Source organism: Sturnus vulgaris, chromosome 6 (genome assembly GCF_052056855.1).
Source record: "Sturnus vulgaris isolate bStuVul1 chromosome 6, bStuVul1.hap1, whole genome shotgun sequence".
NCBI lineage: Eukaryota > Metazoa > Chordata > Aves > Passeriformes > Sturnidae > Sturnus > Sturnus vulgaris.
In genome coordinates this window covers 10,763,087-10,779,364 of record NC_142248.1, presented here as the reverse complement: position 1 = coordinate 10,779,364, position 16,278 = coordinate 10,763,087, and the positions used below count along the sequence as shown (strand labels likewise).

The 16,278-nt window shown below is 38.0% G+C and overlaps 1 protein-coding gene across 2 annotated transcripts in view; it reads left to right on the top strand.

Moving 5' to 3' along the window:
- Positions 1-16,278, top strand: part of INO80 (INO80 complex ATPase subunit) — a 62,412-nt gene that overhangs the window by 36,984 nt on the left and 9,150 nt on the right. For both annotated transcript variants that reach the window (XM_014869234.2, XM_014869235.2), the window contains exons 26-29: positions 4,217-4,442; positions 9,649-9,776; positions 13,622-13,716; positions 16,013-16,085. In XM_014869234.2, coding sequence (XP_014724720.2) covers positions 4,217-4,442; positions 9,649-9,776; positions 13,622-13,716; positions 16,013-16,085 — 522 coding nt within the window. The remainder of the gene's footprint in view (positions 1-4,216; positions 4,443-9,648; positions 9,777-13,621; positions 13,717-16,012; positions 16,086-16,278) is intronic.

Below are 16,278 nucleotides of genomic sequence, written 5' to 3'. Positions count from 1 at the left end.
AAATAAAATTTTATTGCCAGCCCTTCCAGATGTTATATTCTTTAGTCACTGTTGAAGTTATTCTGTAGGCCTCATCAAATGAGGTGCAAATATACTTGTGCATCTGGAGAAGGGTGGATGGCAAGCAGGACCTCGCAAATGCAAGCTCATTACCTACCTGCTGCTGCTCAAGCTGAATTTATTAGTGTCAGCAGCTCTAGAGGCTGGGAATCCGGCTGAACTGCTGGAAGTCACATGTCACCTCCCTGTTACAATGCACTGCCTCGCTGGGGAGCAGGAGGTCATTCTGAGAGTAAATTGTGACAACCACCTTGCCTTCAGATTCCTTCAATTTATCCCTCTTTGTACCTAAATTCGTATCATGGATGAAGAATATGCTGAATTGTTCCCCTACAGCAGAAAGGACGGAGAGGGGCTTGGAAGGCTACAAATGAAGGGAAAGGCAAGAAGAAATCGTATCTGACGTTTATTCTTGTGAATAAAAGTTACTTGTTTTGGTTTGGCTGGTGTGTAAAAATGATTAAGTTGTAGACATGGCTTTTTGTTTCTAGTAGTACAAAGACTTAATTTTATGCTTGTTAGAAACTTTTGGCAGGAGTGTAGAAGACCTGAAAGAAAAGAAAGAGCACATATGTTCCCAGAAACTATAACCTTCTGCTGTTGTTTGACCTGTGATGAATTTTGGGAAGTTAATGGAGCAAATGATAGAAATAGGAGCGCATGTTTATGTAGCAGCTGGGGGAGGGGGTCAATCTTCTTTCTATGCAGGCAGTTTTTGTGAGTACAGACAGGTCTCAATCATAAAAAACGTGACTTGGAGGATGGATCTTGCATTGTTATTAAGAAGCTAATTAATTAAAATTTTGAGTAATACAGTTCTGTTTGGTTTAATTTCAATAGATTTCTTACACACTGGAATGTCGTGTGAAGCAATTTTGGTCATATCACAATGTCTGAAAGGTTAATTTTGCATGGAGATAAATGCAGGAAGCATTCTGCTATTGCCTTAGCTAAACTAAGTTGTTTAATTTAGGGTGGAAATGCATTCATACATTTCTATCACTGTGTTTTTGATATATCTCTGAACCATGACTCTTAAAATCAGTCAGTTTGACAATAACGTGTTGATAGAGAAAGGTTTAGTATTAAAGACTGTTCTACCTTTTGTTATGAGAAAAACCACAAAAACAAACCTGTGGGGAGCAAAATTTGAAAAAATGCACCCTGACAAAATAAAGAGGAGAGTGAACAAACTTGAATGAAAGAACTTTTTCTGTTTCAGAAAAGTGTTGTTTTCTATTGTAAGGGCATGTAGAAGATACAAGACTCTACTCTAGAAGTGTATGCCTGCACCCTTAAAAAAAGAACTGGTGGTAAAGATAGTTGTAGGTCTTCAGAGGTCAGTTAGTTTTGCACGGGATATGTAGGAAGATTAGTTCTTGTTAATGTAGAAATAGCACTGAGGCACACAGAGTTTGTCTCAAGATTGTCTCCTACTAGTTTTTCCTTAGGTTGAGGTGTTACTGAAACATGGCTTGTAGAATCTTCTGACTTGGATTGTCTTGTAAAAATCCTGATGTACAAATCTGTGTATTCTTTTCAGTAGGTAAGATATGTTTATGTGCCAGAAGTTAGTCTGCTCTGTTTTGTGTGTATTGTGTGTCTGTCCTAGGGGTGGAAGATCTTAGTCCTGGAAATCAATATGGCAAGTTGTCTGTGCTTGAAAAAAATACTTGTTCCGGTCTGTTTGGTGCAGAAATATGAACTGAAATGTGATGGTGAATAGAGTCTCTTAAATAACTTGGGTCTGTATCATCGTTTGTGGTTTATAGCAGTGTTCAGGTGACAGAACTTGCTAGCATTTTGAAGTTTTTGTATTTTGAAAGAGGTTTTGGCCTTTGTCACAAAGGTCAAACATATGCTTTGACTGCAGGTGGCAGTATAGGATAGCCACTCTAAGAGTACCTTTTAGTGGAAATGTGTTCAAAGTCTTAAGACAGCTCCTTTCACTTTGCAGGGTTTTGTGTGGCTTTGTGTAAGACAGTTTTTATAATAGCTCTTGGCATCTTGCAAAACAATAGCTTTACCGTTATTGCAAAGACTGTGTCTGCTTTTTCATGTGTGTTTTTGGTTGTTTTTTTTGTTACATACTACAACTGTGCCCATTAATCTGTTTAAACAATTGTTTGGCCCTTGGAAAGAGAAGTCTCTGTGAGATGAATTTTTTCCTATGAGAAGAGCACCTGTAAAACTGGTATGGGCCACAGTTCCAGCTAGGAAACCTTGCTTAATACCTGTTACTTTGAGTTAGCTGACAAATGTTCAGAGAGGTACAGCCAACATCTAAGATACCAGGCAGTCCTGAGGTATGGGTTGCTCTCTTTACCTTACAGTTCTAAAATGCAGTGTTTAAAACTGGTGATAATTAAACTATCGATTGCTTATCATTTAGCTAAGCTGTTAAAATATTTTCATCTGCATGATACAATGTTGTTTATATTATTCCCAATATGTAGCAGTTACATCACACCAGAGTAAACTGGAACAAAAATTTCAACCCCCTTCAAATACATAAGTTTTTCATCTGCAATACATAGTTCTTTTATTGTGTTTAATGTTTCAGATATCCCATTATCACCCTAATTCCCACCCCATCTCAATTCTGCAGGAAGTCCACTGGTTAGTGTTCACCATGAAAACCTCTAGACTCCTGTACTGTTTCTTCATATGCAGCCCCACTTGCCTCTTTTATATGTGAAAACTCTTACAAGCTTTGATTTTTCTCTGTTGTTCATTTGTTGCATTGCTTTTCATAGTCTTGGAGGGAATGTCATTTTGCACACTGTTAGGATTCGTGACAATTTTTTCAACTTGCATGACTGTACATGGGGGATTTTCTTCATTGAACTTATGAAATAAAAGCAACGACTTGTAAATGAGTGATACATTTTCTTCTTACATTGGTGAAGAAATTGTCACGGCATTTCAAATTTCTGTGTTACTAGACTATACTATAAGGTTGTCTTAATAGTAATTTCATTCTTAATAGTATTTTCATTTCTAGATATTTTCATATCTATTTAATTTCTATTTTCATTTCTTACATAAGTAGTAAAATTTATTTTCATTTCTATTTTCATTTCTACTCAGAAATGAAAATAAATTATAGACTTACATTCAAAAAAAGAAGTTGGTAATCTGCCTTTTTTTTTTTTTTAATTTTTGTGTTAGACAGTGAATTGTTTTGCATTTATATTTGTGTTTAAGTGTTGGAATTGTGTTTACTTTGGATCATGATATTTAAGTCTTGGTGAAGTATCTGAAGTTAAATCCAGCAGAGCAATCTGTCCTGCTGCGTACCATGGCTCAGTTTCACTTTTGGTTGTTGTCCTTTACTGTGGTAAGGGACAGATAAGAGAAAGCTGCAGATTTTACAAAATTCAGCCTTGTCTGCTGGAACAGAGCTGTTTCTTGAGCACCTTGCAGCCACTGTCATTCAGCTGCTTGGCTCATGTGCACCTTCCACTCTGTACAGATTTGGGTGGATGGGGCAGAAAAGGGGGAATTAAACTGATGGAGGTGTTCCAGAACAGCTCACATGGCATGAAATCACACTTCCTGTGTTTGCAACACTGGTCTGTCCAGCTGGGTTGTGTATACTGAAACAGGTAATAGGGCATAGGATTCATAGAATGCCACAAGAAAAAGAGCACTATTTTTGTGGCCCACTTTGTTCAAAGCAGCTGTAATGGCCAAGAAATATTCTGTTCCTTTTTCCCCCCCCTTCTAATTTATGAATCTCCCTAACTTTAAATTATCACATGAATTTCTGTTAAGGACAATTCATGTCATTTCTGCTAATGAGATAAATACTTGATTGTGAAGGGTGGAACTAAAAATAAATAAATAAATCTTGGTAAAAGGAAAGGTAGAGCAAGGATATTACTGTTCTAGCTTTGCTGTCAGTTGTGCAGCAGTTGGCACAAGGCATAGTTTATCAAAAGGCAGATTTTCTGTGCCTGCTTGCTCATATGGTAGTTTTTGTGGTGTTGCATCTTTGCTTAGTTTAAGTCCAACCAAAGATTGTTTTCTGCTTCTACATTTCATAATGACTTGACTTTTAATATTTGATCTCCTGGTAAGGTACTTCAGCTGGGCATTTGGAGACAGTGAGAAATGTGAACAAGAATAATGATTATTATTATTTTACTTGTAGGTAACAGCTGTGCCACTGGAGTTCTACTGCAATGACCGAAGTGCAGAATACGAGCGCAGGGCACTAAGGGAAGGAGGAAGTCTTGAAGCAAAGCAGTGTGTACTCCATGGATCCCCTGAGCTAGCAGCTGACTGGCTGAAGCAGTGCTCCCAGTTCTTCCCAGAGCATCCAGGAGGGCTGCTGGGGATCAGGCCTCAGAATGGCTGGTCTTTTATCAGGATACCAGGTAAATTTGGAGGTTGTAGTGGAATGGAGATGAGATAAATAAGGACATCTGTTATTTGGTGGTAATTTATGCTTGGTTGGGGATGGCTGTGTGTTTGTTTTTCCTTCTGAGTGAAAGTTAACCCGGGTGTCTTAAAATACACCATGATTTTGCATCCTCTCTCTGAAGTAAATATTCGATGGATACCAAAAAAATCTAATACAGGTTTTTCTAATGCTTACAAACCTCTCTTTGCATGTCAGTCCTCCAAATGATGTAACGAGATAAACTTGCTTACTAGAGCACAGTCTGCTCTCACAACCATTTTGAGGTTGGAGATGGGAAGATTGCATGAAAAGTTAGAGACATACCTTGCCTCCTAAGGTGTTGGAAGAGCTTCATATTGTCCTAAAAGATCTTTTATTGGTCTATCTAGTGAAAAGGTTAAAATTACTTGTAGCAATGTACCATGGTAGCAATGTACCATGAGAAGGATGGGTTTGAGGACCAAGTTCAGAGGAAATTGGCCTGGAAAATAAGGCATGAGGGATTTATGGAATTTCAATTGAAATAAAGAAGACTTACTCATATTTCCTTGTAAAGTGGGAAAAAGGTACCAGTGTACCAGTAAAATAAATGTACTTTGTTTTTTCTTAGAATTAGACTAAAGTAATCCAAGTTTTTAGGGTTTGATTGCCAGTACTGTGGTAACTTTCATGGGCCAGACATGCTCTAGCTGTCAGAAGATGGTCCTGAGCAGCAAGCAGAATTCTGCAGAAAGTACTAGAGATCTGATAGATAGCCAAGAGGAAAAACAGCTTACACTGCCAGATGCAAAGTTATTCCCAGACCCTTTTGGGTCAAGGATGTTTGGCAGGGGAAGTTAGTACAGTGAAAGGAAAATGGCCTTTTGCTTGCTACAGTCCAGTTTAAGAAGGTACCTTCTAAAGTGTTTGGAGTCATTTGAAGCACATGCACGTTTGTACCTAAGTAATGGAGAAACCGTTTTTCATAAGCTTGCCCTGGGTTAATACTCAGTCATAGTTGATGATTTTATAGTATCTTCAGGAATTCTCCTAATTGTTTGCCTGTTATTTGGAAAAAGAAAATGATTCTCTGTAGCAGAAAGGTGGGAAATACTGAAGAGATAAATTAAGATGGAGGACGTGGATAGAGAAATGCAGAAAAGTAGCCAATGCAGAAAAGAGACAGGATTGCATTCTCTTGAAAGACTTCCATTTTAAGCTGGGGACTTTGTTATCAGCAAAAAGTTTTAGAGGAATAAAGGCAGGGTACAAGAAGCTTTCAGGAGTAAAAGAGCAGGTGCAAGGTTAGGCAAATTGTTTTCAAAGCACAACAGAATTTGGTTGAGGAGGTTGGGATGAATGTGTTACATAAAGCTGGCTTAATTTACGAAGTATTGGACCTAGAAGTGGGGTAAAAAAGTAGTTTTGTACAGCTGTGTTTTAATTAAGTGGAAAGTAGCATTCAAACCTAAACTTACACTAAGAGGAGAGGGCACACACCACAACAGGACAGCTGTGTTTATAGGTGCAGATACAGGCACAGTGCCATACAAGAAGTGAGCGATGTGCTGAAGGAGGGAGCCATTTGCAAGGCTAAAGTGTAGCAAATGTCAAATGGAACAGTTGCTGTGAAGGTCTGTGGCAAATAGGTGACAAGAAGAAAAGAGGGACACTTCTCTCTCCTAAACCCTGATCTATCCTCTCCCAGACTCAGCGTTCCCAGTACCCTGGCAGCAAGCTCAGCTGTGATCACTGTGGGAATCTCTTGAGGTTTTTCCTGTTCTTTGAAAGAAAAATGGTCCTGGATTAAATGGCAGGAAGTGTCTGAGTCCTTTTAGTATCGATAAAAAGCACTGGCCTCACTGGCTGTTTACTGTGAGAGCCAGCTAGCTCCTCACTGACCCCATTGTGCCGTCAGGAGGGGAACCAGGGGTGTCAACTGGAACCCAGGCTTTATCTCTCTTTCCTCTGCTTTTTGCATGTCCAGAGGCACTTTTTCTCATTCTCCAGAGAGCCTGAGCACAGCTACAGTCCTGAGCCACAGCTCCTGACAAAGGTTATTCTGAGTCATAATCATTTGTAACTATTCTTCCCAGGCTCACTGTATCCCCTCGTAGATAATTTATGTCCGTATCCTAGCATGGCTGGAGGCAGTTAGGTTTGGTTTTTTTTCAGGCTGAGAGCCATTTGATCTGGTTCCTTTTTCTTGTTGATTTCATACAGTGCTGAAGGGAGAGCTCTTTGACAGTGCAGTACAGGACCTCTGTCTTCTGACTGACTTAAAGTTTTAAACGTTCATTTTAAACAGAAAAAAAAGAAAATCCAAAGCACTTGTTGTTTGAAGTTGTTGCTGATCATTAAAAGTAAAAACATATAGAACTGCAAATTTTGGAAATCTCCTTTAAAAGAAGTAATAGTTTATCTTTTTCTTGTCCTAGGTAAGAGAAAATTAGAAATAGGAGTGAGAGAAACTAGAGGTGGAAGATACAGGGTTTTTTTCTCTTTTGATTAATTTTGGTATTTTCTGAAGATGGCATGAGTAAAGTACATTTTCTGTTACCATTTTCCAGAATTTGTTGTTTGAAGCACTAGGTGGCAGGCTTTCAGCATGGAAAAATACTTGAGCTTGGAAAACACAATGGCATCAGGATAGCGTGCTTAAAGGTGCCAGGTTAAGGACAAATTATTTTCTCTTCCAGAGATGATAAATCTTTTTTGGTAGTACTGTTTTGCTCTCCTAAAAACCTCAAAAACTTTTTCACTAGTGCAGTCTGCTTTGCTGCTGAAATATTGGATGATTTATGAACTGTTAACAAGTTGCTAGCTTTTCAGATCATCTGCAAATAAATTCTTTACTTGTCATTTGCATTTCATTGCGATTTAAAAATAGTAACTTATACAATGGAGACCTCAGGAGCCAGCAGCAAAGGACACGCATCATTTCCAGTTAGCAAAGCTTAATTCTACCTATTCATGCCTTTGTGAGGAAAACGGTAGCATTTTGCTTTTGGAAACTTGCTAATATGTTAATCTGATCCTGTCAGCACTGACTTTTGAACAGACCCTGTTGGCTTTCTGAGTTTCTTCCAGTTAGATAGCTTAGAGTTAATAATCATGTTAGTTTGTCACATATATCTAGACTTTTCATGTAGCTTCACTCAATATAATTTTTTCTGTAATAGCAAGCTGACCAATTAGAATGAAAGCAGAATGTCATGGCTGTATTTATAATTAAAGGAAATAATAACATTTTGTATAAAGAGTAAACATTGATGTTGTACAGAGGTTTTTAGCTACCATAGGTATATTTTAAAACCAGCTGGCTATAAGTCATTTCCATTTTGCTTAATTGCCTAAGTTGAAAATTCGGCTTTCCTTAGAAGAACGTGCAAAGCTATTAATGATTTATATGTAATTGAGATTGAATGCTGTTCTAGAGATGGGTGCATCATTATACATTGTGTTGCACTTAGAACAAATGCAGCCTGATGTGTGGGCTTGAGTTTTCCGTACAGCATTTCCTTGGCTTGGCTCTCCAGTTAATGGATTCCCTAAGGTGGGCAATGATGTGGTACTTGCTCCAGGCAGAGCAAGAGCATCACTGCCAAAAGGAAGAGCAAAAGGGGGGAAAACAGTCACTACCTAGATAGGCAGATAAACAAGAAAGAACAGACTTGTCTTGTCTTGGGCTCTCAGCTAGTGAATTACAGGTGCATGGCTCTAAAGTTACCATAGGAGAGAGCATTCACAGTATTGATTTATAGAGCAAGTGGAATAGCTAATTATTTTAAACCATATGGAAACTCACAACTTTTTGAATTTCAGAAAGGAGATGGTTGGTTGCATTTTCTGATGTTCTGATGCAGAGTCCAGCATCAAGTCCATTCTTTATGTTTAAGCTAAAGATATTTTTGAAAGAGAGCAGCTTTATTCTTATTCCTGCTTTTATCAGCAAGCCCGTAGCTGTACTTGGAGGAATCGCTTACTACCCTGCCACATCACTGCACACCCACCACATCACTTTTGTACTCGTGGGCTATATTACCTGCTGTGCTTGTAAGATCTTTTTACGAGTGCTGTTATGTGATCTGTGCTCCTCTCTTCTACTAGTCTGAACCTGCTTTGGGTTATATTAAAATGCATGGTGGTCAGATGACAGAATTAATTTTGTATCTAACTTTTTTTAATTGGAATATTGGGCAAGACAGTTAACTGCCTTACAGAAAGCTGAATTTTTTTTCCGCCCATGAGTTAATTCATTCTATGAAGCAGGAAGTGTGCAAAAGTGTTACCTGCTAGACGTTAGAGAGCATTACCTGCTAGACATGTTGAAAATACTTGGGTTCTGTACTAGCCTGCACCATCTGCAGTTGTCAGCTTTCCGTTTTGGCTGTAAACCTAAGTTCAGACATCCAGAAGAATAGAGAATCATCAATGGCCTTTCCAACAGATAATTTTTTGGAAGAAAATTTCTCTTCATCCTCTTTCAACAGTAATGAATTGTTTACTGAAGTTTATGTACAGAATGTACAAACAGGAAGATCTCCTTCCTGAAAAATACTTCATGAGCAGTGCTGAAATAGAGAGGACATGAAGTATAAAATCTGAAGTGACTGAAAAGATTGCCATCTGGAAACATTTCTTAAACAAAACAAAAGGGGAAAAAAAAAAGAGAGAGGGCAGGGAAGAACTAGGCAGTGCTGTGAGGGGATTGTTGTTTTACAGTGACCTAGACAACTGTTCTTTTCTGGGAGCCTGAGGGGTTTAATCTGCAGAGGATAAGTCTAAAGTCAGCAGCAGGTAGCAGCAAATGTGCAAAGGACAGCATTTTCATGTGTGAAGTGGCAAATATTTCTTCAAGTGTCAAGGCATATAGTGCTTGTTGATCTGGTCAGAATAAAACCTTAGATGAGGGATATGACTGTCCAAAAAAAGGATTGAGCACTTACTTGAGATCAGTCCGTAGTGAGATTTTGCTAGGTGTAACGTATACATATGCTCCCATCCCAGCAAACAAAATTTAATTGTTACCATTGTGTTTTTAAGTATCAGCCAGAAGGGATGTTGCAGTTTCTTCCATCACACCTCCTTACTTCATAGATGATAATGCAGTGAAGTGCTAGGAAAACTTAGAAGATAACTTGTTGAATCTCTCTGGATTTGCTGTGTTAGTTACCTGCTTTTCTTCTATTTCTTTTTAGATAAAGAGAGTCTGATCACTGACAGTGGAAAACTTCATGCTCTTGATCTTCTGTTGACACGGCTGAAATCTCAAGGACACAGAGTTCTCATTTACTCCCAGATGACGCGGATGATTGACTTACTGGAGGTAGGAGAGCTATAGCTGACAGAAGACAAACTGTGAAGATGGAGATTTAGAAACACTGTTTTGGAGGAAGTACAATAATTTGGATGCAGCAAACTTGACATAAAATTACTATACCAGAGGATACCGAGTTAATGCATTAATATGAGACTTGTAAGAACTGCCATACGAAGTTAGACATAAGGTCCAAGCTAGTGTTCTACTGATACCAGTGTATAACAGCATATGATCTGGGGGAAATGTACAAGAATAGTGATACTTCACCATTACTCACTCAATTTCTAGCAGTTTGCAGTTCAAGGGGTTTCTGAACCAGCTATGCCTCCTATATACTCAGTAGTCCAACATGGATTCTCCTTCTATGAAGTTGTTCATTTGCATCTTGGGTGTTGGCATTTGCACTGCCCTGAGGCAAGGGGTTGCATGGCTTAATATCCTCTTTTGCTGGTTTGAACTGCTTCCTTCTTTTTTCATTTGATGCCTACATGCCCTTCTATTGGAAGGAAGAGCAGTGGTAAATTTTACAGTGTTTATGTTGCTTGTAATGTCACAGGCTATTACCATTTCCCTCTAATACCTGATTCCTCTGCAGAAGTCTCGTAAACTATTAAGAGGCTCTCTGGTATATGGGATAGGAAAGAAGTAAGGAATGAAGTAATAACTTATAATTTAAAAACAGACATTCTGCCTCTGAAGAAAAAATTATAAATCTTTATTTGATGAGTAGCCATGCCATCAGAGAGCTAGGATACTGTCTTCTTCACAATAAACTGAAGAGAAAAAATGAGAAGCCTGAATCAATAGCTGCCTAAGTCATGAGTTCTTTATGAACAGGAGAGTATTTTAAGGTCAGCAGTTAATAGTTCAATAACAAATCACAAGCTGAATTTTGTTTTTGCTGCTGTGAGGAAAAACAGAACTTGCATGGTTGCAATTCTGTATTTTGGCACTTTGCCTAGCATTGCTTTGTATGCCTCTTTTTTTGGCAAACATTGGACATGGTGTAGGTTTGTTGATACCCTGCATTACAGCATGAAGCTCATAAAGCTGTGTTTAGTGCTCCTGTCTTTTCTCTTAGCATTCCATTTGAAAGGCTTGTAAGCACACCATTTTGCTATTCCATCTCTTGAATGTTCAACTTCACTTGTTTTTTATTATCCAAATAAGCCACCTACTAAGTCCTCTGTTTTTCTTTCTCCCACCCAAGTAACAGAAGCTGAAGTTAAGCAAGCTAAAAATCATGTAAGGACTCAATTAATAAGAAAATCCTTACAAAAGCTGTGTATCTGCAGATATTTATTTTTTTCCTGATCTTTCAAAATATATCTGCCTACTTGAATATGGAAAAACACAGGATGTCTTTTTTAACAGTATTTGGATTATATTGCACTAACCTAATCTATGCAGGGCAGAGAGCACAAAGCACGTTGTTTACAAAGTTATAAAACCATGTTTGTTTTATGTAGCTTCAGCTGAAGAGTTGCTGTGTAGTTCAGCCATTATAAAATGGCAGATATAAATACAATGAGGAAAATTGTTGTCTTTCAACAGAAGAGGATAAATTATAATTTCAGTATTGTTTTTTCATGCAGATGTGTATTTCATACTTTTAAAGATTTTGTTTGTTTTTCTCCATGTGATTGTTTTCTTCTGTAAGAGTAATTGTCCACGGTTTCAGTGGGAATCAGACTGTATTCATGAGATGAGGGGTCAAATTATGTTCTTCGTGAAGTAAAATGTCTTGGTTATAATCTACCTAAAGTTGATGAGTTGTGTTGAAACATAAGAGTACTCAGTTTAGACTGTGAAATAATATGAAGGGAAAACATTTTCATGAGAAAGTATCAGTGTGGAACACTAACAAGACTGGCAGGTAGATTTTTCAAGCAGGTCTAATGCAGGGATCTCTGTATGAGGCTGAAGCCTCCTTGTGAGGCTCCCCCCACCCCACTCCATCATTCCTTGAGGGGAGCTAGAAAAATGACCATCAAGTGCCTTCCACACTTGCAGTAGAGACTGGGTATATTTACTTCTAAATATTTTCTTTGACATCTTTAGCTAAAAGCATGCCATTTCTATGAGGGATCAGAGCAATGAACTGCTGAGAAGTGTAGTATGAGTTACAATGTGGAACTTTTTTTCTGAATTGAAAGGGTGTACTGTTAGTATTTGGGAAAGTACTGCACAAAACCAGTTCACAGCAAAAGGATGTTTCATATGAGCACTGTTACATTACTGTGATATCCACCTTGGTCAGAGGAAGGTGGATGGAGGCAGACCAGAACTGTTAGAGGATTAGCTAAGGGCTAATGTACAGAGCTTGTTTGCAGACCTGGGGGAATAAATGCCAGTACTGCAGGTGTAGAATAACTTTTGCACTTTATGCCTCTGTGAAAATGTCTGAAGTCTGCAATAAGGATGAATGCACCTGATGGAATGAATGAAGTTGTTTTCTGTTTGTACCAAAGTTTGTTTAGAAGATAGATACTGAAAACATGGTAAACAGATGAAGGAAGATTAAATCAAGATAAAAAGATTGAATCATCATAAAGGCAGAGAGAGACAGTAACAAAGAAATGAAACTGTTCTTGTGGTAATAGCAAAACAATTGATCAAATCTAGAGGAAAGGTGGCGTAGTGCCTAACTGACAAGTCTATCTCTCTGGTTTTAGTTGGTGACAAACCTGTCATAGAAATTGAATAAATTAATAGTTAATTAGGATTTGTTTGTCTCTATGGTGAAGTAGCTGTTCTCTGCTTTGAGCCTCTTGTACTTCAGAAATCCTACTAGTTGTGAACTCTGTTTCATACAAAGTCCAAGTGTGGATTTGGCCATTTCCACACTGTTTTATTTACCTAATTTTCTTTTCCATCTGCCTCACGTTGGAGCTTGCTTCCTCTGCATCAGTCTTGTTCTCAGTTTCCTTTTAATATGGCCACTCTTTCACTATTTCTGCAGAACATAAAGGGATCAGGAGCCCTGAAGGACAGGTGAAAAGGAGAACTGGGCATGGTACTGTCAGAAGGTTCATTAGATTGCAAGCACTGCCTTGTCTTCTCAGAGCACATCAGTGTTTGCTGAGCACTGTGGCTTGGAACAAGATGAATCCAGTAGTTCTTGCTGCTAAAGCATTATCTGTTCCTTTGTGTCTTCATTTGCACTCATGGCATCTCAAAAAAACTCATGCACCAGTATGGTTAAACCTAACTGGTGTAACCAGTAGGTGTTGCATTCTGTCAGCCAAGCAAGGATCCCATTGTTTAAGCACCCAGAAGATATCTTTCCAGAGAAACTCTGTGATTATTTGAGCTGTGTATGTAATTCAGATTTTATTGATAGTTGCACAGGTATCAAAAAATGCTGAGAACCTTAGAGCGTGAAAAATGTGTCTCAATGGAAAAAGCCTTTGCTTACAGCATTCCTAGCTGATGCCATTTGATTTGTGTCTCAGGCAATGGTTTCAGTTCTGCTGCTTGGCAGGAGCTGTGGGCTGACACACTAATGTAATGTTCAGTGACCTTGTATGCAAGAGATCCACAGGCTCTTCACTGCTGAGATAAAGCCTGGACAGGCAGGTCTACAGTGCAGCAAATGTATCCTCAACTGTGAACCCATATTGTCATTTATTTCTTACATGAAATGCAGAAGATGACATATGATTGAGTAGCTTTAATTTCTGGATTGTATTTTTATCAACTATTGCTTACAGAACATTTGTTGATGATGTTTATGGAACCTTGTTGTAATTAGCAATCCTGCTTTTATTGTGTGTAGGGGAGAGTTCTGAAAGAAACAAGATTGAACAGTTTCAAGAACAACTGTATTTTTTTGTGTCTGTTCTTTGCAGGAATACATGGTTTATAGGAAACATACCTACATGAGACTGGATGGCTCTTCAAAGATTTCTGAACGAAGGGACATGGTAGCAGATTTTCAGAACAGGTAATGTATTCTGCAAGATATGTTTGTGCTAAATACATGTACCTAGGAAATTGGTGTAAGATACAGTGAAAATAAATGAAATCTGCACTTAACCTTTCCTTATAGCAAATTGACCTCATTTATCTGAAATAGTTTCTTGGTGGTTTGCTGACCAGTAGTCAGTGGTGATGATATGAATCTGTGAAAGAGTACTGGAAGCAGTTTTAGTGTAGCCACCCATTATACTTCTTGCCAATCCAAATAGGCTATTGCTTTGAAAGAAGCTCAATAGAAAAGTAGCACGTGCCCAATGGTTATTAAATGCTTTGACAATTGACACTGTAAAGATGAGATTGAAAATCTTGCATATGCTAGAGTACTGAAAGTGACCTAGTTTTCTGCAAAATAAACAATTTAACCATATTTTACTAAGAAACCTTAAACTAGTATACAAAAGATAAAATGGGGATTTTATTAGCTAGAAAGGTAGGGTAACTCTTGTCATTTAGTAAACCAAAATGGATTCTGACAATTTTAATAATCGAATCAGGGCGCATTACTTGTAATGATTAAATTTATGGTTATTAAGTTTCCTTTTAATCATGAGAAATGGCTTGATATGATGTCATTTTGGTACAGTAAGGTTATCCTTCCTGTATGTTGATGTGAGCTTGTAAGGAGGTCACTTTCCTATTTCAGTGGAGTTAGGTTCAGAGACAGTTGTTTATTGCAGGATGAAAGCAGCATTCTAGACTTGAGAAAATTGCTTATGTTATTGATCCCAAAGTATTGTAGCCAAAGGTAGGAGTCAAGGCTTTCAGGTCACTGGTTCACAAGGCTGAAGGACCTGAAGAACTGTGTTGCAATGATGAGTCTTCCAGTGAATTTGAATATGTGCAAAAGTAAGTGAGAGGACCATGTAGTACCTTTCTTTCTTTCTTTGTAGTACCTGTTTCCAGGTGTCAGAAACAAGTTCCTTGCAGGTTATGATGTCTTCCTGGAATCCTGCTTCCTCCTGTAAGGTCCTTCTACCAAAAGAAGGGAAAAATAATGGTTTTATTAATGAACAGAATTTGGTTTTATTAATGAATAAAACAACTGAAGAAAAATAATAATTTCAGTAGGAAATCCCTTTGAAATGTAGGTCAGCTAGTCTAAACAAGAATTCTTCTTAAAACGTTAGTTGAGCTCCTTTTATACATGATTTACTTATGAGAAATATTTCCAGGAAAAAACCATGACTGAGACTAAACTATTCTGCAGGATATCCTTGCAAGGTGCTGGAAATAATATAGCTATGGGATGATAATTTGTTCACATTGTCTGTGGCTCTGTCCACTTTCCTTCCCATATGGCATATCCAGAAACATTTCACAGCTGGATGTTGAGGCGAATGTGTCTATATTCCACTATTGTTACAAGAGAACAAATTACCTGGCCAAGGATTACCTTCAGTGCAAACAGGCACCTGTTGACTTCTTTGGCATTGTTACCTGCAAGATGAAGTCTGAAGATTGATAGCTTGGTTTTAGTTCCTTCCCATTCATTCAACAAGAGTTTCTGGTACTTTACTGATTTTACATTTGCCAAGTTGTTCAGACACTGTAGTACCAAAAGGATGTGGCATTCCAGACTGTCTTCTCTCAATCAGAGAAGCACAATGTGTCAATGTCTTTGGAGTCCGTACTAGTGTAGTGTCTGCTTTGTTTGTGTCAGCCTGTTTACAGATCCATAAGATAGTGAGCACTTCTAAATACTGCTGACCCTGCAGAGACACTAGTGCAGTTCACAACCTTAGCAGAAACTTTGATTTTGCTATTACCACTTGAATCTTCATCAGTACTTGGTCATGCTACATATAGGCTTGTCTCCTTGTTTGTTCTGTTCAAAGCACCAAATGGAGAACAAAACATGCATCTACAAAGTTTTGACTCCTCTTTTTTTATCAGTTGAGCATCATTAAGATGAGATTTTGTTAACATCGGGTCAGTTCTGTGAAACAATAGATTGTTCTTTGTCCATATGAAATTTTAAATTCCAGTGTGGGCAAGATAAACAAGCCCTGGTTTGTTTTGATTCAGATTAATAAACTGCTATTGAGAATTGAATGTTCACATGCTCAGACAGTCCTCATTTGTAGACTGCCTTCTTTCACTCTTTCATATTTTCTTCCTTGACCATGAATGAACAGCACAAAGTGTTCTGAACTGTTCAAGTAATAGAAATAGCCCTAATCACTTCATACGGGTCAAAAAATTGCTGTGGTTGTTCCTTGTTCATGCACAAAATAAAGGAGTTTAATTTCTTTATTCTACAGGAATGATATTTTTGTGTTCCTGTTAAGTACAAGAGCTGGAGGCTTGGGCATTAACCTTACAGCTGCAGATACGGTAGGTGAAATTTGGTAACAATTTATGTGGGAAAATTGGTCATTCTGTGTGAAAGTTGACACTCTCTTACCCATACTGATCAATATTTTTAGTACTGCTATTCACATTGTGAAATTGCATAGCCTGTTTACTTCGTTATTTGCAATGTAATATTACATCTTGATGATAAAGTTGTAGAATATTGGACATTTTG